Below are 17,244 nucleotides of genomic sequence, written 5' to 3'. Positions count from 1 at the left end.
TTGAAAGAAATACTGAGATATTCAACAGTAAAACGGTCGATCTAAAGAAAAATTTTTTTCGGTGGGCTGTCAATTCAGGGAAGGCAAGCACACGAATGTGAATGTGCACAAGAAGTCGGAAATTCTGCATTTTTTTTTTGTTTACAGTACGAAACGTCTTCACTTGACTCCATTTGCGTAGTAATATTGTAGGCTGTAATTATCGATTTTCTCTTTGTCTTTTTTTTTCTACATTCGCACTACGGCGCGGTCAGCATTATTTAGCTTGCGATGTGTTGTACTTATCTCTGACGTTTACTGTGTGTTAGCTGGCGTGCGTCAGAAACTGTGAAATACGTCTAGTGAAAACACCCAGGAATATTTATATTTAAGTTTTAAAAAATATGGGATCCATTTCTCAAGCATCATTATATCTAGAAAAACATGCTACGTTCATTACATTCGTCTCAGTGAAAAAAACTAAGCAGAAAGCTTTCAATTTACCTCGTTCCGTACCACCAAGGCATTGCTTTAACTGAAAAGCTTGAACACAGACGTAGCTTTTTTTTTTCCATTTATGTCAAAGTGGGTAGGAAAGTGGTAGATGGGGGAGAGATTAATTTCAGATGACGCCAAAATTGCACAGATCAGTCGTAAGAAAAGCAATCATAATTATCCGCAAAGCACACATTCATGTGCACCCAGAGGGAAAAAAGAATTTACTAAAAATTTCGGTATATATGCAATGACGATATTACCACAAACCGATGTGACAGACTGAAGTGCGGCACAATTTCGTGTGGGCCATGACAACTTGCACAGCACGTGTGTACAAAATTCTGAAGAAATATTTAGGAACAAAATGTTGCTCATTCAATCGACTGAGCGGTTTTCAGAAATAACGATGTATACGCGACTCCTATCACTTTTTTGTTTATTTGTTCATATTCGTGATTCGTTTCTTGATATGCTTGTGACTGTCGGGCTGTACAGTGCACTGTTATTAATTTCCGGGAGCATTTATGAGCACGCGACAACTTCCACCACAAAACTTAATAGACTCACAAAAGCGGGCTACCCCGCAATATTACTCGCAGTGCGAAGAAGACAGCTTTAAAGGGCCTTCAGTGTATGTGCAGACGCATTGCCAGAATCTTAGTGAAGTGAATCGGATAAACAAAACAAAAAAATTATTTTGCGGATGTTAAAATCAACAGGTCAGGAGTTCTACCATCGCTTGCCTACGTTATTGAGGTTAATAAACTAGATGTATTGCTTATTCTTTTATTGCTAGATATCTAGTTGGGGTGGTGACAGAAATGGTCACTTGCACACCTATAGTCATTTGCAACTCCAAAAGGCAGCAACATTTTCACCTCAAATGTGGATGGTACACACAAACCTGCATTATTCAGCGCGTGCTATAGACTAACGTTGTCGGCTACATCGCCTGTGATCCCACCATCGCAGAACATCGCCAAGTTCCCGAAGTACATGCGTGGAACTATTTCTTCAGTCGCATACGCGATTGACCGCCGTGCTTCAGTGATTTAGGTGAGGCCTTTTTCTTGCTTTCACAAGTTTTAAACCGCTATAGATATGCGACTTCTTCTAAACTAAAATAAAAAAGACCACCCAAAAGGAGGCTTTTTTGCATCACTTATGTTGGTGCGGAGAAGACACTTGTAAAGGGGGTCCTCCCACATACGCGCTGACCCGTCCCCAATGCTTCTTGACGTTCGCGCTAAATATGTGCATTGAATTTATTTACACAATTCAAATGTTCACTTGCGATGACGAATATCGTGTTTACAAGCACACGCAGTATATATTTTTTTGTTCGCCGCAGAAAACAAAACTGACAAAAGTAGGCTTCTTGGCATCATGAGACACAATGCGGCAAAGACAGATCTACAGAAGAGCCCACTACCAATGTGCAGACACACTAAAATAAAAAAAAAGCATGTTGACGTTCGCATCAGTAGCATAACGCGCGTTACGCCTGCTACAGTAGTGGCCACATTATCAAGCATGACTACTCGTTTGACGCAGCCACAAGCTGTTGGAGATGAGCAGCGGTATCGACTCGCCGGGAGAGGTCCGCTGGGAGCTGCTGGCGTCGGTGGGTCTGTGTCTGTGCTTGATGTACGTGTCGCTGCGCAAGCACACGTTCTTCAGCGGCCGCATCAAGTACGTGCTGTCGCTGGCGCCCATGCTGGTGCTGTTCGCCTTCCTGCTTCGCGTTGTCACGCTAGACGGCGCCACCGAGGGCATCATGTACATGTTCGAGCCAAACATCAAGGCCATCAAAAGCGCCAGGGTGAGGGCTTCCACACGTTCTCACGTGTTGGAAATGTCAATATTGAGTTTTTCAGTGCTTCAATATGGTCTTTTTTTTTTGGCTAGTTGGTTCGAAATCTTGCTTAGGGGAGCGCGGATTTGGTTTGGAGAAGAACACATGACAGAAAGGACTTGGGGGGCCGGCATGTCGTCTATTCTATGATCTCACGCGGCATGATCACGCTCGCAGTCAAGTGGTCAATACAGGCCTAAAACAAAGCTATAAATGCTCAAAGCCAGTTTAAAAAACAAACGAGCTTTAAGATAATATAATTAACAGAGATAACCGAGAAGTAGTCACAATAATTTACTTAAAATTGCTGCTAAAAACGCTTCGTAAACATGCAGATGACACCCCCACCACGCAAGAGAGGGCGCCACTAGTTCGCCAAACGCGCGATTGCTCCTCTCACGGCGCCTTCGTCACTATATCGAAAGGGGGAACAGTAGCAGGAACTAGCGGGTCGAACTTCCGCCGAAAATTTTCAAGCTTGCTTGCGCGCGCGTGTGTGTGTGTGTATTATATATATATACACACACACACACACACACACACACACACACACACACACACACACACACAGTATTCAATCTCCTACCTCTTTCATCTTTCCCCAAACTTTTTCAATTTTTGGAATTCAGCAAAACAGATAATTGACTTAATTCTGTTCTTAATCTCTTTCCTTTTTTTTTAACATCTGCACAGCTATGGATATTTGCGCTGGCGCAAACAATTCATTCACTGGGCCTGACGCTCGGCTCAAACTACGTGGTCAGCTCAAAGAACAAACGCCAGATCAGTCTCATGAGGTAAGAACCACACCCACTCTTCCCTTTAGCTTTCTCTTTCAAGAAAATCTAGACCAACGGCCACTTTTACTCTAATTTAAAGAGAGTTTTCGCATTTGACCCTATTCGCTCATCTCTACGAATTTGTTAATTCGTACTATTAAATCAGTACACTCGTTTCCCTTTAACCGAACATAATGTATACTGCATACGTACCTCCCAAAAGCAGTTCTAAGCGAGCTGCTTTAGATATGCTTGTCGATTTTGTCGGATTTCTGCTATTGAATGCCTAAACACATCAAGAATATGATAGATCACGCTTGCAATACTGTATGCCTATTAAATCCCAATTCTTTTAACATGGAACCATGTACAGTTTCAATAGTATAATGTAAAGACTGCTTATTTGATTCTAGTGAGTCACTGCAATTTTGACAAAACGAGTTTCATTAAGTGCACTGTGATCATAAGGAACGTCTCACCGTTTTGTCTCTTCTAGTATGTTGTCACATTACGTTGCTGCCGCATGAAATTGAGTGTAGGCATGTAGGTTCAGCTTAATGCAGATAATGCGAGATAGACTTATGTTGTCGTCTATACTTAGTCACCGTAGTTTTCAAGTAGGGTTTTATGTGCTCAAAGAGAGTAAGCCGCTCAATGATGTGTACATGATGCGCTTAAATCCACTAATGTGGAATGTATTCAGCATCCTTGCCAGTTGCTTTATAAATGGTTGTTCTCAATTCTCAAACCATTTGACCTAGATTCAGTTCATGGTCCCAAAAGTAACAGATTCGCACAGCCTTCTATTATCTTTGGCATACCGTGAGTGATTGTATGTTTCCTGTGGGGTGCGATGTGGAGCTGACGTGTCCTGTATCGGCTTTGCACACTGACACAGAGACACGGTGATTTCTGTGTTTGTGAACACATTGACAGTCCTGGTGGTGGGCTGCGTCGTCTTTGGCACCATCGGCCACATCTGTGCCCGCTGGCGCCAGAGGATTGACAGCCCCTTTCTGCACAAAGGTGAGCCACTAGCTTAATTATACTTTGCGAACTACATAGCGTATTAGATAAATCTTGATTTTAAGAAATGGTGAAACGATGGCATTGTTTGCTGGTGGTGATTTGCACATAATGGCAAACAATATTCTTCTGAGAGCTTAATCAAGCAACAAAACACATTTAATTACTTGCTTGCTTGCAGGAATTTGGACGTATAATTCTGCTTCGCATTTGAAAACATTGTCATAAAAAATTTATGGCCTGCTACATCATATCTATTTGTCTGCATTTTAAATTTATAGTGCACAAATACGACGCGAGCGAGCGCCAATGTGCTTCACACTTTCTTTTTGCCTTTTGCTCCATGACATGACTTAATTTTAGTAAAACATGCATACCAGTTACATCTGCTAGAATGAATCCGCAGAATGGAATCAGGGCTCATCGTCACAATTGAAACAGATATAGCATATATGTCAACTTCTATGTGCCGCTCAAAAAGTTATAGAAGCTACAAGACCAGATTTGCCTTGCGCCTCAGCTGAAGCACTTCATACGCCCAAAGTTGAAGTAGTACCTACTTCATGTACTAGTACAATACGCAATAACCCTGTCAGTCGGGCAATTTAGTGATGAAATGTCTAAATCACGCAGACCCTGGTATAGTGTTCGTGGTGTACTCGGAGGTTATCCGCAACATGCCGGTTCCTACGTTCTGGGCTGTCTTCTTCTTTTTCTTCTTCATCTGCGTCGCCATGGACTCGCAGGTGAGACAATCTTACACAGCGTACCAAAGAGGCATTTGTTCATGCGTAAATGGCCCCAATACAAGCCTTTGGTTAAGTAGCCATGCAGTACTTGCAATCAATATGTATTTATTTCACACTATGTATGTGTTTCACAAATATGTATTTATTTCGGCACTTAAATGTGCCGAGAGCACCTAGCTGGTGCCCCCAAATCGCTGTATATTAGAACGGTTTGCTGCTTAAAGAGATGCTAAGGAGAAAAACGATTTTTATTCTGTAACCAAATTGCTCTTTTCATGATATGACAAACACCACGTTTGCTGTGAAATGACGCTCGGTGAGAGAGAAAATGCGCAAAAAGAAAAAAAAAAACGAGGGTGGAGACCCCACAGTGAAGTTCCTGCACCAGTCGCCTTCACGTCATAGATCTTGCCTGTCTATAGGCCCTATGTCGTTCGTAATCACTAAAAATTGCATACATTTTCCTCTGTGGGAGCCAGAGACTTGGCACCCTAAGTTTCAGGAATTTTCGTCGAGCCAATGCGGCCAAAACAAGAAAAAGTCACTGAGTTCCGCGGCGTCACCATAGAAGATTTCAGTGGGAAATTTGTACATGAATTTCACTTGCTGACATTGATTTTCTCATCTATTAAGCATCTGGTGCTAAAATTAATGACAATAAAGTTTTCAGAGTTTACATTAACAGACAAGACTAACTTTGGTTATGCATTAGTGCTTCTTTAACTGAGGCCCATGAATAATCTGATGCTGGTTGTAAACTCGCTCCTACACCAACACAACTGTAGATGGCACTATTCTTTCTCGTGCGCCCATTACGACGATAAAGCTGCTTTATACTAAGAAACTTTCCTGAGAAATCGCGTCCTTGGGAACAAGGCCGTGCTGGGTGCAACTTCGAACCAAGTACAACTCTGGTCTGTCGAACGGGCTGATTGGCTGCACCAATGTAAAATGTTGTTATATAGATAAACAAACTCTAGCAACGTTTAGTCTATAGTTTTTAACATTAAAATAAAAGCTGATGCTCCGTTACGAGACGCATTGGTCTCTTCAGGGGGTGACTGTCCGGCCAGCTCCAAGCTAGCAACTTTAATTAGAGGTTGCCCCCCCCCCCCCCTCCCTCTTTCTCTTTCTTTCTTTTCTCCCCCATCATCGTTTTTGTTTAATACATGGTTAATCTTTGTCTGTATAGCTTGTCAGTGAAGGAGTAAATGGTATTTCAATAAATGAAACGGTCGTTGGCAATCATTGGGCTGATGACCTGAACAAAAATATGCAATTAAAAAATAAGAGGATATCTGATACTATAGGGTTATGAATATCGGGCTCATGCAGGTGACCATCGCAAGCACAGTTGTCCAGGCACTTGAAGAGTCTTACGGCCGCTTCATCAAGCAGAGATTCCAAGGTCACGGCCTTTTCCTGCTCTTCATCTGCGTCGCCTGCTTCATCACCAGCATTGTGTATATCACACAGGCAAGAAAGACCATTATATGTGCCTCCCGCTGCTATTGAAGTTATATATATATTTATATATATATAGAGTAATGTAAAGAGCAGGGGCATGTAAAAAAACATTTGTACAATGAGTCGCCAGTCAGAACATTGAATAAGTGTATCTTATTGTTTTTTTTTTGAAGCAACTGCACGTCATACTTTATATTACTGATATATATGTACCCTTTATTTGTGCATCCATTGCAAAGCTTGTTTTCTTTCGGCATCTGCTTATAGGGGGGTGTGAGAGGGAAGGGAATATGTGCCATATCTTCCTCCCCTACAACCTTTAATGAAAAGTACTGCACATTCCTGAGTGAGTGAGCGAGCGACGAGTCTTTGTCATAGCCATTGGAAAACCTTGAAAATTCGTTGTTCTTGACTGCTCGCAGGGTGGCATCTACTACTTCCAAATGACTGACTACTACGTGGCGGTGCTCTCCCTGATACTGATTGCTTTCCTCGAGCTGTGCGCGCTCGGCTGGTTCTATGGTGAGTGGCGATAATATACTCGAACCGCACGGCCATTATGTCCAGACCAGCAGGACGAAAAACCACTTGTGAGTGCGTGCACAGTTGAAGTGGAATTATGCTACGGACGTACTTCCAGCCTGAACCTGGTGGTGGCACCTAGTCTTGTCTATTTGAATATAACGAGAGGAAAAAAAATTTCTAGACCCCCTCTTTGTCTAATTTGGCCCTCCAACTCCCCCAGTCCCCCCCCCAACCCCCCACGAAAGCTCAGTGAAAATAGAACAAATACGTTCCCCACGTCCATGGAGTCCTGAGGCAGCACGTTGTGGGTTCCCCTTGGTAGAACAAAACCCTGTCGCACCTCCCCCCCCCCCCCCACTTAGTTGAGCAGTTTGCATTGTCTACATTAAAAAAACACCCTAGGGCACTTGCATGCATTCACTAGCATGAATTCTCGTAACTCCGCACTGCTACCTTTCTAAGACAGCGCAGCTGATGGTTTGAAACAGCCCTTCGGTACCTCTTTGCATGTGAAGTAAGATTTCTGTGTTGGATGTGTGCTACCATTAGCAGCCGCTATACAAACACCTATGTGGACACGGGTCTAGTTTGGTTAATGCGTTCTTCTTATACAAGAACAAACTGACTGGGGTCATAGCCCATGTTCGACAAATTCGGCGAAAATGTGCATTCTCACTAGCTTTGTGTAACTTCACTGCACAGCCAGACTGCCTGAGGGAAAGCCCAAATTCTTCAAGCAAGTTTTACTGTTTTGATACAAGATACAGTAAAAGCTAGTTAATTTTGAACACTCTTATTTGAACTTACAGTTAATTCAAACTGAAGCTCTGGTCCCAGCACAGCCTTGTGTACTTTTAAGGGGGAAAGCACCTGATAATTCATACATGTCGTTATCCACAGCAGTTAATTCAAACTGGGAGCACCTGGATTTCATTTCTTCTTGCAAAAGTCCGCCCTGAGTGATCCCAATGTGTTGCCAAACCGAACCAAACCAAATTTGCTAGAAATGCAAAACAACAAAACAGCAGCGTTTCTCAGCACATGAGAATATGCAGGCTGCACTGGAGCTCTTGGGCACGCTGCAAACCAGGGACGTAGTCTGGGAGAGGGTCCAAACTCCTCTCACCCTAAATTTGTTTCTACTTTGCTTGCGTGTGCATATGTTTGTACATGCACACATACAAACATATGCAGGAACATACACAAGGTATGTTAGAACAACCCCCAGAAAAAAATTTCTGCCTACGCCCCCTGCTGCTAACGGTGCTCATGGGGTCTTAAGTCGTGACAGAACGACAAACAAATACAAATTACTGATCACTTTTCAATTGGATTATGCTGTCTCTGCCATCTAAATAAAAGTGTTTTGAAGCATAAATAGTGCCTTGCGCATTTATCGCCGTTTATTTCGACATTAACGGCTGACTGCTCACGAGTGCATGTCAATGGTTCTTTCTGGGGTATCACTAACTTATCAATTATTATGTCTGTTGTTAAGAGCTCCATGAACTTAGTTTATGATATCACCTGCTACAAAGTAATGCATAAGTTGCAACAACGAATTCAGAGGTACCTATTTTGGGTTCTGTCCATGCAGTGTGGCGCGATGTCTATTCATTCTAGTGCCCACAAATCCAAACTCCACGTTATTCGAACAATGCTACATTCCCTCTCGAGTTCGAATTAACGCGTTTTTTACTGTACTGCAGTTAAGAAACCCTAAGTGTATCATTATTCACAAATAAAACAGATTTAGCTAGGCACGAATGACCAAAATTAACACCAGACTGCAACGCACTAACTCGCAGTTCGTTTTTCGATCCCAGGTGGCCACAACCTACTGAGCGGGCAAACTGAAATCATGCATCATGTGCCATACATCTATCTCAGGATCTGCTGGGGTCTCATAACGCCCCTGGTCTTTGTGGTGAGTACAGTCTTACAAAATACACTCATTTCTGAAGGCAGCATGCCGACAGACGATGTGTGCATTGTACCAATGCCTCAGAGACTGATGACCCGTATAGCATGAGTGAGCTTGATCAAGATTTTGTTTCTCTCACTATGGTGAAGCCTTGACACGGTGTCCTGTTATATGAACATGTAGCACTCAACAAGTCATCACATAACAAAGTGTATACGTCTCAGTTGCAACGTCTGTTTACTCACATGGTGTGGTTAGCTGGACCATCCTGATTTTTTTTATAGCGATATCAATTATATTGTCATGGGTGTCAAAATACCTCTCCAGTGGAGCAGCTGGAATGGCACCTAATGAAAGAAGACGATGACATTGGTGTTGAGGGGCTCAGCCTGGGTTGCTCTGCGTTCTGTCATTCTGTGCGCCCTGTGAACTGTGATCCCGCTCTCCTACAGACTCACGATCCCTAAATAAATACTCCCCGTAATATCTTTTTGGTGGGAATGCTGGGTAACATCCCGACTCTGGATCTTCGTAGCGGATGTCACCTTCGTCCAGCCACGATGCCTGAAGGCAGTGTGCCGTCCGTTCAGTACATGCCTGCTCCGTCACCTGTGATTCCTTCCCATCTTCTAGACCCTGGCACATTTTATGGAACCGACGTCGACGAATGACTCGCCTTATGCGAGCACGTGAGAAAGCACTACAGGTGGGATAAGACGCTTATGCTCGCCAATATCCTTTTCTACCTACAGTGTACGGCACGTGCATGGTATGAGACCCACGAGGAAGACCTTACCAGCTAGGACGTGTGCAAACAGAAGCTTTGCGATTTGTTCGGCCAGTCCCTTGCTCGAGAAATGGCAGCCAGACAGGAACTCGCTTCGCGTATTCAATCATCCACTGAATCTTGCATCGCCTACATTCAAGACGTGCTCGCCCTGTGCTGCAAGTTCGACAAAAACATGTCTGAGGCAGACAAGGTCAACAGTGTGTTGAAGGGCATAGCTGACGACACTTTCAACATCCTCTTGTATAAGAATTGTGCCACAATTGACTCCATAACCTCTGAATGTCGGCGCTTTGAGCAAGCTAAAGACAGGTGGATTACTCAGCGCTTCAACCGCTTTCCAAACACCGCTGCGACTTTCTCGTGCGAAGATCCTGCACCGCTATGCCCAAACGCGAATTCTACCATCACATGGATTGTTTGCCAGGAGCTAGAAGCCATAGCCCCTGCTACCTGTACGCCCCCTGCGCTAGACCACTTGGCAACCATTTCCCTAATTCAAGCAGTCGTCCAGCAAGAGTTTGCCAACATGGCCGTGCTACCTTGCCCATCTGCTCACCTAGGGCCACAGCACATATGGACTCCCGCCCACAATGATGACCACAACGCTGCCCCACTTGTTGCCGCATCCTCTTTGGTTCCACGATTCCCCCCATGATACGGCAATCGATTTGAGTGGCGCACCAATGATGATCGACCGATTTGTTTTTCTTGTTCTTGCGTTGGCCACATTTTTCGTCATTGCCGTAAGAAATGGTCTTCCCAACCAAGATTTTCAATTGACCACAGTCAGGATCATGGACAGTATTCTAGACCATACTCCCCCGATGACCATCTTCAGAATATTCCACCACGCCGCTCAATTACTCGATCTCAACCCACCTACGCAGACGTCATTGCTCAGAGGAACTTCTCCAGGCGGTCGCCGTCACCTCAGAGTCGCCTATCATGCTCTCTTCGGCGCAATCGCTCTCCATTGCCGGCTCATTCTAGTCACCTCCCGGAAAACTAACAAGTGCAGTTCCTGGAGGTGGCACTGAACTGACGACGAGCACCCGAAACCCTCTGCCGACCCCTGATCCAAAACGAAATTTACTTGCTGTTTTCATCGATGGTTTGGCAGTTACTGCACTGATCAACACTGGCGCTCATTAATCTGTGATGAGTTCTGCACTTCGATGCCACCTCAAGAAGGTCCTGACACCTGCAGTGTTTTCAACAGTGCACGTAGCTAACGGAAGCCGAACATCACTCCTTGGTATGTGCACTGCTCGTGTTACTTTTGCAGGCCACCAAACTTCAGTACTCTTTGCTCTTCTTGCCGCTTGCCCACACGGTGTAGTTCTTGTCACTGATTTCTTGACCAGTCACTCGGCCCTCATCGAATGTTCATCTGGTGTTTTTAAGGGTCAAGTTGCCTTTGTATGACAATGCCCGTCCTGCAAGTTGCACGCGGCTATGGTCTATGGAGTTTCTACGACCTCCACCTCAGGCTGCTGTGTACGTCCCCATGTCGCCTTTTCCATCAGTCCCTGATGGCGACTACTTGGTAGCTTCCCTCATTAACCTCACTCTTTCCTGTAACATCGCCTTTCCACATACTGTTGTGCAACAACAAGACACTGCTTTTTGTCCTAAACTTCTCCACGTCAGTCCAAGTTCTTCCCCAAGGCATCTCGCTAGCAGAGCTTTCAATTGTTGAAGAATGCACAATTTCTTTATTCACCCCTGATGCAAACACTGTGACCAAAGATGTCATAACAATGCACAATAAGACATTCCTGAACAAAATGATATCCAGAAACCTCTTCCCTTCCCAAGTTGAAGCCCTGCGCAGTGTTTTGCCTTCCTAGATTGATATTTTTGACATTGACGACCGTCCACTGGGCCGCACAAGTGTCGTAGCCCACTATGGACACCGGCGATGCAAGTCCCCTTCACAAACGCCCTTACCACTTGTCGCATGCTGAGCGCCAAGTTATTTAGAAGGAGGTAGAGAACATGCTCGAAAAAGATGTCAGAGACTTCATCCAGCCCTTGGAAATCACCTGTGGTGCTAGTTAAAAAAAAAATACTACAGCTGGTGCTTTTGCGTCGACTATCGCCATCTAAATTGAATCACTAAAAGGACGTCTATCTCCTGCCTCGAATCGATGACGCTCTCAACTGCCTCCATGGTGCCAAGTATATTTTGTCACTTCATCTTCGATCTGGATAGTGGCAAATTTCAGTAGATGACCACGACCGCAGGAAGACGGCATTCATCACACTCGACAGCCTTAACCAATTTAAGGTCATGCCATTTGGGTTTTGTAATGCTGCTGCAACTTTCGAACGCATGATGGGCTCGCTCTCTCCTAAGCGGTTTTAAATGTTCAACCTGCCTTTGCTATTTGGATGATGTCATCGTGTTCTCACCCATCTTTGAGAGCCACCTCTCACGTCTGTCGGCCATTCTTGACGTATTTCGCTGTGCTGGCCTCCACCTGAATTCGTCTAAGCGCACTTTTGGATGCCGTCAAATTAGGCTACTTGACAACCTTGTCGATGCTACTGGAGTTGAACCCGACCCCAACAAAGTTCGCGCTGTTCGCGAGTTCCCCGTTCCGCATTCTACAAAAGAGGTCCGCAGCTTCCTGGGACTCTGCTCATACTTCCGCCGCTTTGTCGCCAACTTCGCGGATATTGCTTGACCCGTCTCGGATCTCCTCAAAAAGGATGTGGCTTTTTTCTGGGGTGCGAACCAAGCACATTCCTTCACATCAATGATTTCCTCTGTCACTTCACCACCAGTGCTGGCCCGTTTCAACCCAGCTGCACAGAGCTTCACATTGACGCAAGCGGCCATGGCATTGGGGCTATACTCGTTCAGGTACAGAGTGACACAAACCGCGTTATAGCATATGCCGGTCGCCTTTTGTCGCAGTCTGAAAGGAATTATTCCATTACCGAGCAGGAATGTTTAGCTCTCGTCTGGGCCGTCACTAAATTTCGGCCGTACCTGTATAAACCCCCGTTTGCAGTCATCACAGACCATCTTGCGCTGTGCTGGCTATCAATACTGAAGGACCCTACTGGAAGACTCGGCCCCTGGGCATTACGACTTAAGGAGTACACGTTCTCAGTGGTGTACAAATCTGGGAAGTTGCACACCGATGCCGACTGCTTATCCCGACACCCGGTTGAACCACCCCACTCCACTGAATTGGAATCTGACGCCTGTATTTTCGCCATCACAGACTTTCTGCACGTGGCAGATGAGCAACGGCAAGATCCATCACTACTCCTCGTTATTGACTGTCTTCAAGCCGGCAATGCTGACCCTTCCCTCAGCATGTTCTTGCTACAAGACAACGTTTTGTATCACCGTAATTTACACCCAGAGGGCGTAGAACATTTACTCGTCATCCCACATCATCTATGCAAAGACGTCCTTCAAGAGTTTCACGACGCCCCAACTTGAGGACACTTAGGCGTGACCCAAACCTACGACCGTTTTAGACGACGGTTTTTCTGGAAAGGCCTGTATCGCTCCGTTCGTCGCTATGTTGCAGCTTGCCACCTCTGCCAACATCGAAAGAAACCGACGACTCCCCCTGCCGGCCGCCTCCAGCCTATCGAAGTCCCAGCTCAGCCGTTTTCATCAACTGAGATTGTATTTGATTGGTCCTTTTCCAACTTCGACAAAAGGAAATAAATGGATCGCAGTAGCGACGGATTGTGCCACTCGTTACGCAATCACCCGAGCTCTACCAACTAGTTGCGCAGCCAATGTTGCCGATTTCCTCCTATACGACATCATTCTTCAGCATGGTGCTCCTTTTCAACTACTCACAGACCGTGGTCGCTGCTTCCTCTCTCGAGTGGTCGACGACCTACTGCGATCTTGTGCTACCCGTCATAACTTTAGCACGTCTTATCATCCCCAGAACAACGGGCTGACCAAACGCCTCAACTGTACACTTACAGACATGCTTTCAATGTACGTTTCCGACGACCACACCGATTGGGACATTGCCCTCCCGTTCGTCACCTTTGCCTATAATTCATCGCGCCATGAAACTGCCGGCTACTTACCCTTTTCTATTCTCTTTGTGCGCGATCCTTTGTTACCATTTGATACTCTGCTTCCATGTGATATAACATCGACGACTTCATAAGCTCAAGATGCGATCACCCGAGCTCTCATCGCACCCACAGTAGCCCGCACTCGGCTCTCATTGTCCCAGGCTACCCAAAAGACCCTGTGTGATAGTCGACACAGGGACACTGATTTTTCTCCGGGCTCTCGCATTCTGCTGTGGCTCCCATCTCATCGTGTTGGCCCCAGCGAGAAGCTTCCATTGCGATACGTCGGGCCCTACCAAGTAGTGCGCCAGGCGACACCTGTCACCCATGAGATTTCTCCGACAACCAAATCATTGAACTCATCGACTACTACTCTCAAAACCGACATAGTGTGCGTCCCTCGCCTGAAGGCCTACAATACTGACACGCCCTTTTAGTCATAACTGACACCGAGATGGTGGCTTTACAGGGCAGGGTAATGTCACGGGTGTAGAAATACCTCCCCCAATGGAGCAGCTAAAATGGCACCTAATGAAAGAAGACGACATTGATGTCGTGGGGCTCAGCCTGGGTTGCTCTGCGTTGTGGCATTTTGTGAGCCGTGTGCACTGTGATCCCGCTCTCCTATGAACTCACGACCCCTAAATAAATACTCCCCGAAACAATATAAACTTTCGATGGGTTTTGCTGACGCCAACCCCCCTCCCCCCCCCCCCCCACACACACACATCACCATTTCAGTACTCGACCATGACGTATAAACATCCTCCAGCACACTAACCGCAAGATATTTATATCAATCTCTGAGATGCTTCAACGTGTCACAAGTTTTTTCCCCATTATCACCCGTGAGATTGCGCAACAAAGAGACGCGGGGCGTGCTTACAACGTCGCTTTGCCCACCTTTTGTCTGAGTCTAATTGCGAGTTTTCGGCTTTCTACTTTGACTTAAGGGGCGTGGTCGCCAGTGCTCACGCACTTATCTCTTCAGAAGGGTTCGACAGATGCCTCATAGCTTTCTACGTGTTGAGCTTTCATCTAAAAGTTTGCGTTGAAGCCGTAGCCACCACGACTGTCATGTCCCTTGCTGCGGCAACTGTATTTTCTAAAGGAGTGAGCTGCTATAGCCTTTCTTCGTACGACATTCCAATTTTTTGCCATTAAATGTATTGCTGTGGCCTTGCGGCACACCTGTGACTACTTTTGCTGCAGTGCCTGTACCGTTCCACAGATGAAATCTTTTGTGAGACCTCTGTTTCCATCTCCTTGCCAGTTCGGTACTGCGCTAAGTAGCTGGCATTTGAAAGCTTACACATTAAAGGAGCTGGGAATTCCTCAGAATTAATACTTTGGCTCTGGTATTACCACTTATCGGTGTCAGTGTTACACACATACAGAAGCAGATTGCTAAAACTGCACACACTGCTGACCTCTGAGTGTGTAAGTGACCAAGCTCTTTGTCATGCAGGCCATCATGGTGTGCGGGGGCATGTCCTTGACGCGCCTGCGATACCGCAACAAGCAGCACTTCCCCATGTGGGTGGACATTGTGGGATGGGTGCTGTTCGGCCTCATCGCCAGCGTGGTGCCCGTGTTTGCAGTAAAGGCGCTCCACAAGACGCAAGCATCAGGCATCATTGAGGTCAGTCACTGTTGCCACTGCAAGCTCTCACTTCACCAAGCTGCCAGGCCGGAGCTGCACAAATTGTCATTTTCCTGCCCTCAACAGAGCCCAGTGATATTACACTATGAACCTTTAATTCTCGTTTGCTTATGACTACAAGTCTGTACATGTCTGGCTGTACTAAAATACAGTCTGTACACATCTGACTGTACATAATCTAAGTTACAGAACTTTACAGAAAAATGTCAGAGAGAGAAAATGGGGATAAAAAGTTTTAAACTCAGGGGTCGTACATGCCAGAATCATGATATGATTATCAGGTTTGCCATCGGGAGTATACAGATTAATTCAGACCACATTAGTTTGTTTAATATGCACCTTCATTATAAAGTACATGAGCATTCTCGCATTTTACCTCCCATTAAAATGTGGCTTTTGTGGCCGGAAAACGCCTATGCTCTTGTTTGTGATGCCATGGCCACAAGGCCATCACAACCCGTAAAGAGAGGACTGCGAAGAATGTTTTCTGGCGTAAACACTTAAACCTGCTACTCCAACTATCTGAGTTAGCATAAAAGTTAGGTTAATATTTAGGACTTCTCGAACCACAGCACGTAACTTTGTTCCCGTAGCAATTCACGCGTTTAGGACATGAGTGTTTAAGATGCACTTGTAAATGCCAACATTATTACGCAGAGGGTACGGGAGGCTCTGGAGCCTCAGATGGAAGTGGAGCCACCGAGCGACTATTACTGGGAGCCCAAGCCCTTAGTGGTCATCAACAACACCAACAAGATCAGCAGCAGCAATGGCCAAGTGGGAGGCTCGACGACCACCAAGACGGTCAAGCCTCGCAAGACATATGGCAGAAATGGCGAGACCGGCGTGTGATGCATGAGGAAACGACCATAATCACACCAAGCCTAGACCAAGGCAATGATGCAGAATACCAGCACTGGCAGTGCCTTGAAACTCGGTGGCTTCGCACAACACGTGTGCATACATCAGACTCCAAAGCCACATGCACAGCCAAGCTCATCAGTGCTTTAGCAAGAGTGATTGCCATTCAAGTGCCTCTATAACTCCACTAGTGTACAGGAAAAAAGAAGTGCTACGCAGACTTTTAGATGGTGATATACACCACAGACTTAAACAACGTTTTCAGTGCTTCTTGTGCATTTCCTTTTGTATCACTGAAACATTCCGCAAATCATTCTCTTTTCAAGTGCACTTCTTGTAAGGCGCTTATCCTCCTCCCTTGTGCATTGTGTATGAATCTGCAAAGGTCAACAATTGTGATCGTTCTTGCTCAGCCGTACCGTGGCCAATGGCAAAGCTCTACCGTGGTTGAGTGCCAGTACATCATAAGGAACTTCGCCACTGCATGAAACTTCGCACAAGGTCAACCAGGTCACAAGCCAGTGCAGGTCAAGACTTTGCAAAATTATGAGTGTTGGCAAACAGACTATTAATATAGTAAGAAAATAAACAGTATTTCAAGTGTTACCTACGGTCATTGCCCAAGTGTGTGAACACGTTTCTAGACAATCAGCAAACAAAAACTTCGTGAACTTTAGTTGTTGGAGAAATCCACAATAATAAAAGGTAAAAACAGCTGCACGTGGTGAAATGCACATGTACTGTTCCATTGCGCAAAATACACGAGATTGAATTGAACAAAAAAAAAACTGGACATTGTGTACACTGTACAAACTTCAATGTTTTTCCAGATGTTTACACGATGCGCTTAAGCATCGAACCAAAACTATCATCAAGCATTTTGGAAAACCTGTGCAGACATTTAGACGTAAAGAAGAACAACCTTGACAGGATCAAGTGCTTGTCCGGTAGAATACAACTGGAAGCTTTTAATATAGCCACTGTGATACATTTGTTTTCCTCGTAACGGGATATTTCGAAGGTATTTTTGCAAAAAGACAAAAAAAAGTGTACAGGACTACCA

General features: G+C 45.3%; 1 protein-coding gene across 1 annotated transcript in view; it reads left to right on the top strand.

Annotated features, from left to right (window-relative positions):
* LOC119180194 (sodium- and chloride-dependent GABA transporter 1) overlaps window positions 1-16,574 on the top strand; it is a 97,611-nt gene extending 81,037 nt beyond the window's left edge. Inside the window, exons 5-13 of the mRNA XM_037431340.2 lie at window positions 2,032-2,299; window positions 3,026-3,129; window positions 4,010-4,137; window positions 4,771-4,883; window positions 6,222-6,362; window positions 6,776-6,875; window positions 8,705-8,805; window positions 15,126-15,299; window positions 15,978-16,574. Coding sequence (XP_037287237.2) covers window positions 2,032-2,299; window positions 3,026-3,129; window positions 4,010-4,137; window positions 4,771-4,883; window positions 6,222-6,362; window positions 6,776-6,875; window positions 8,705-8,805; window positions 15,126-15,299; window positions 15,978-16,172 — 1,324 coding nt within the window. The 3' untranslated portion in view covers window positions 16,173-16,574. The remainder of the gene's footprint in view (window positions 1-2,031; window positions 2,300-3,025; window positions 3,130-4,009; window positions 4,138-4,770; window positions 4,884-6,221; window positions 6,363-6,775; window positions 6,876-8,704; window positions 8,806-15,125; window positions 15,300-15,977) is intronic.
* Window positions 16,575-17,244: the final 670 nt, after the last annotated feature.

Source organism: Rhipicephalus microplus, chromosome 3, assembly GCF_043290135.1.
Source record: "Rhipicephalus microplus isolate Deutch F79 chromosome 3, USDA_Rmic, whole genome shotgun sequence".
NCBI classification, from domain to species: Eukaryota; Metazoa; Arthropoda; class Arachnida; order Ixodida; family Ixodidae; genus Rhipicephalus; species Rhipicephalus microplus.
The sequence above is the reverse complement of the archived record's forward strand: the minus strand, read 5'-3'. Positions and strand labels throughout refer to the sequence as shown.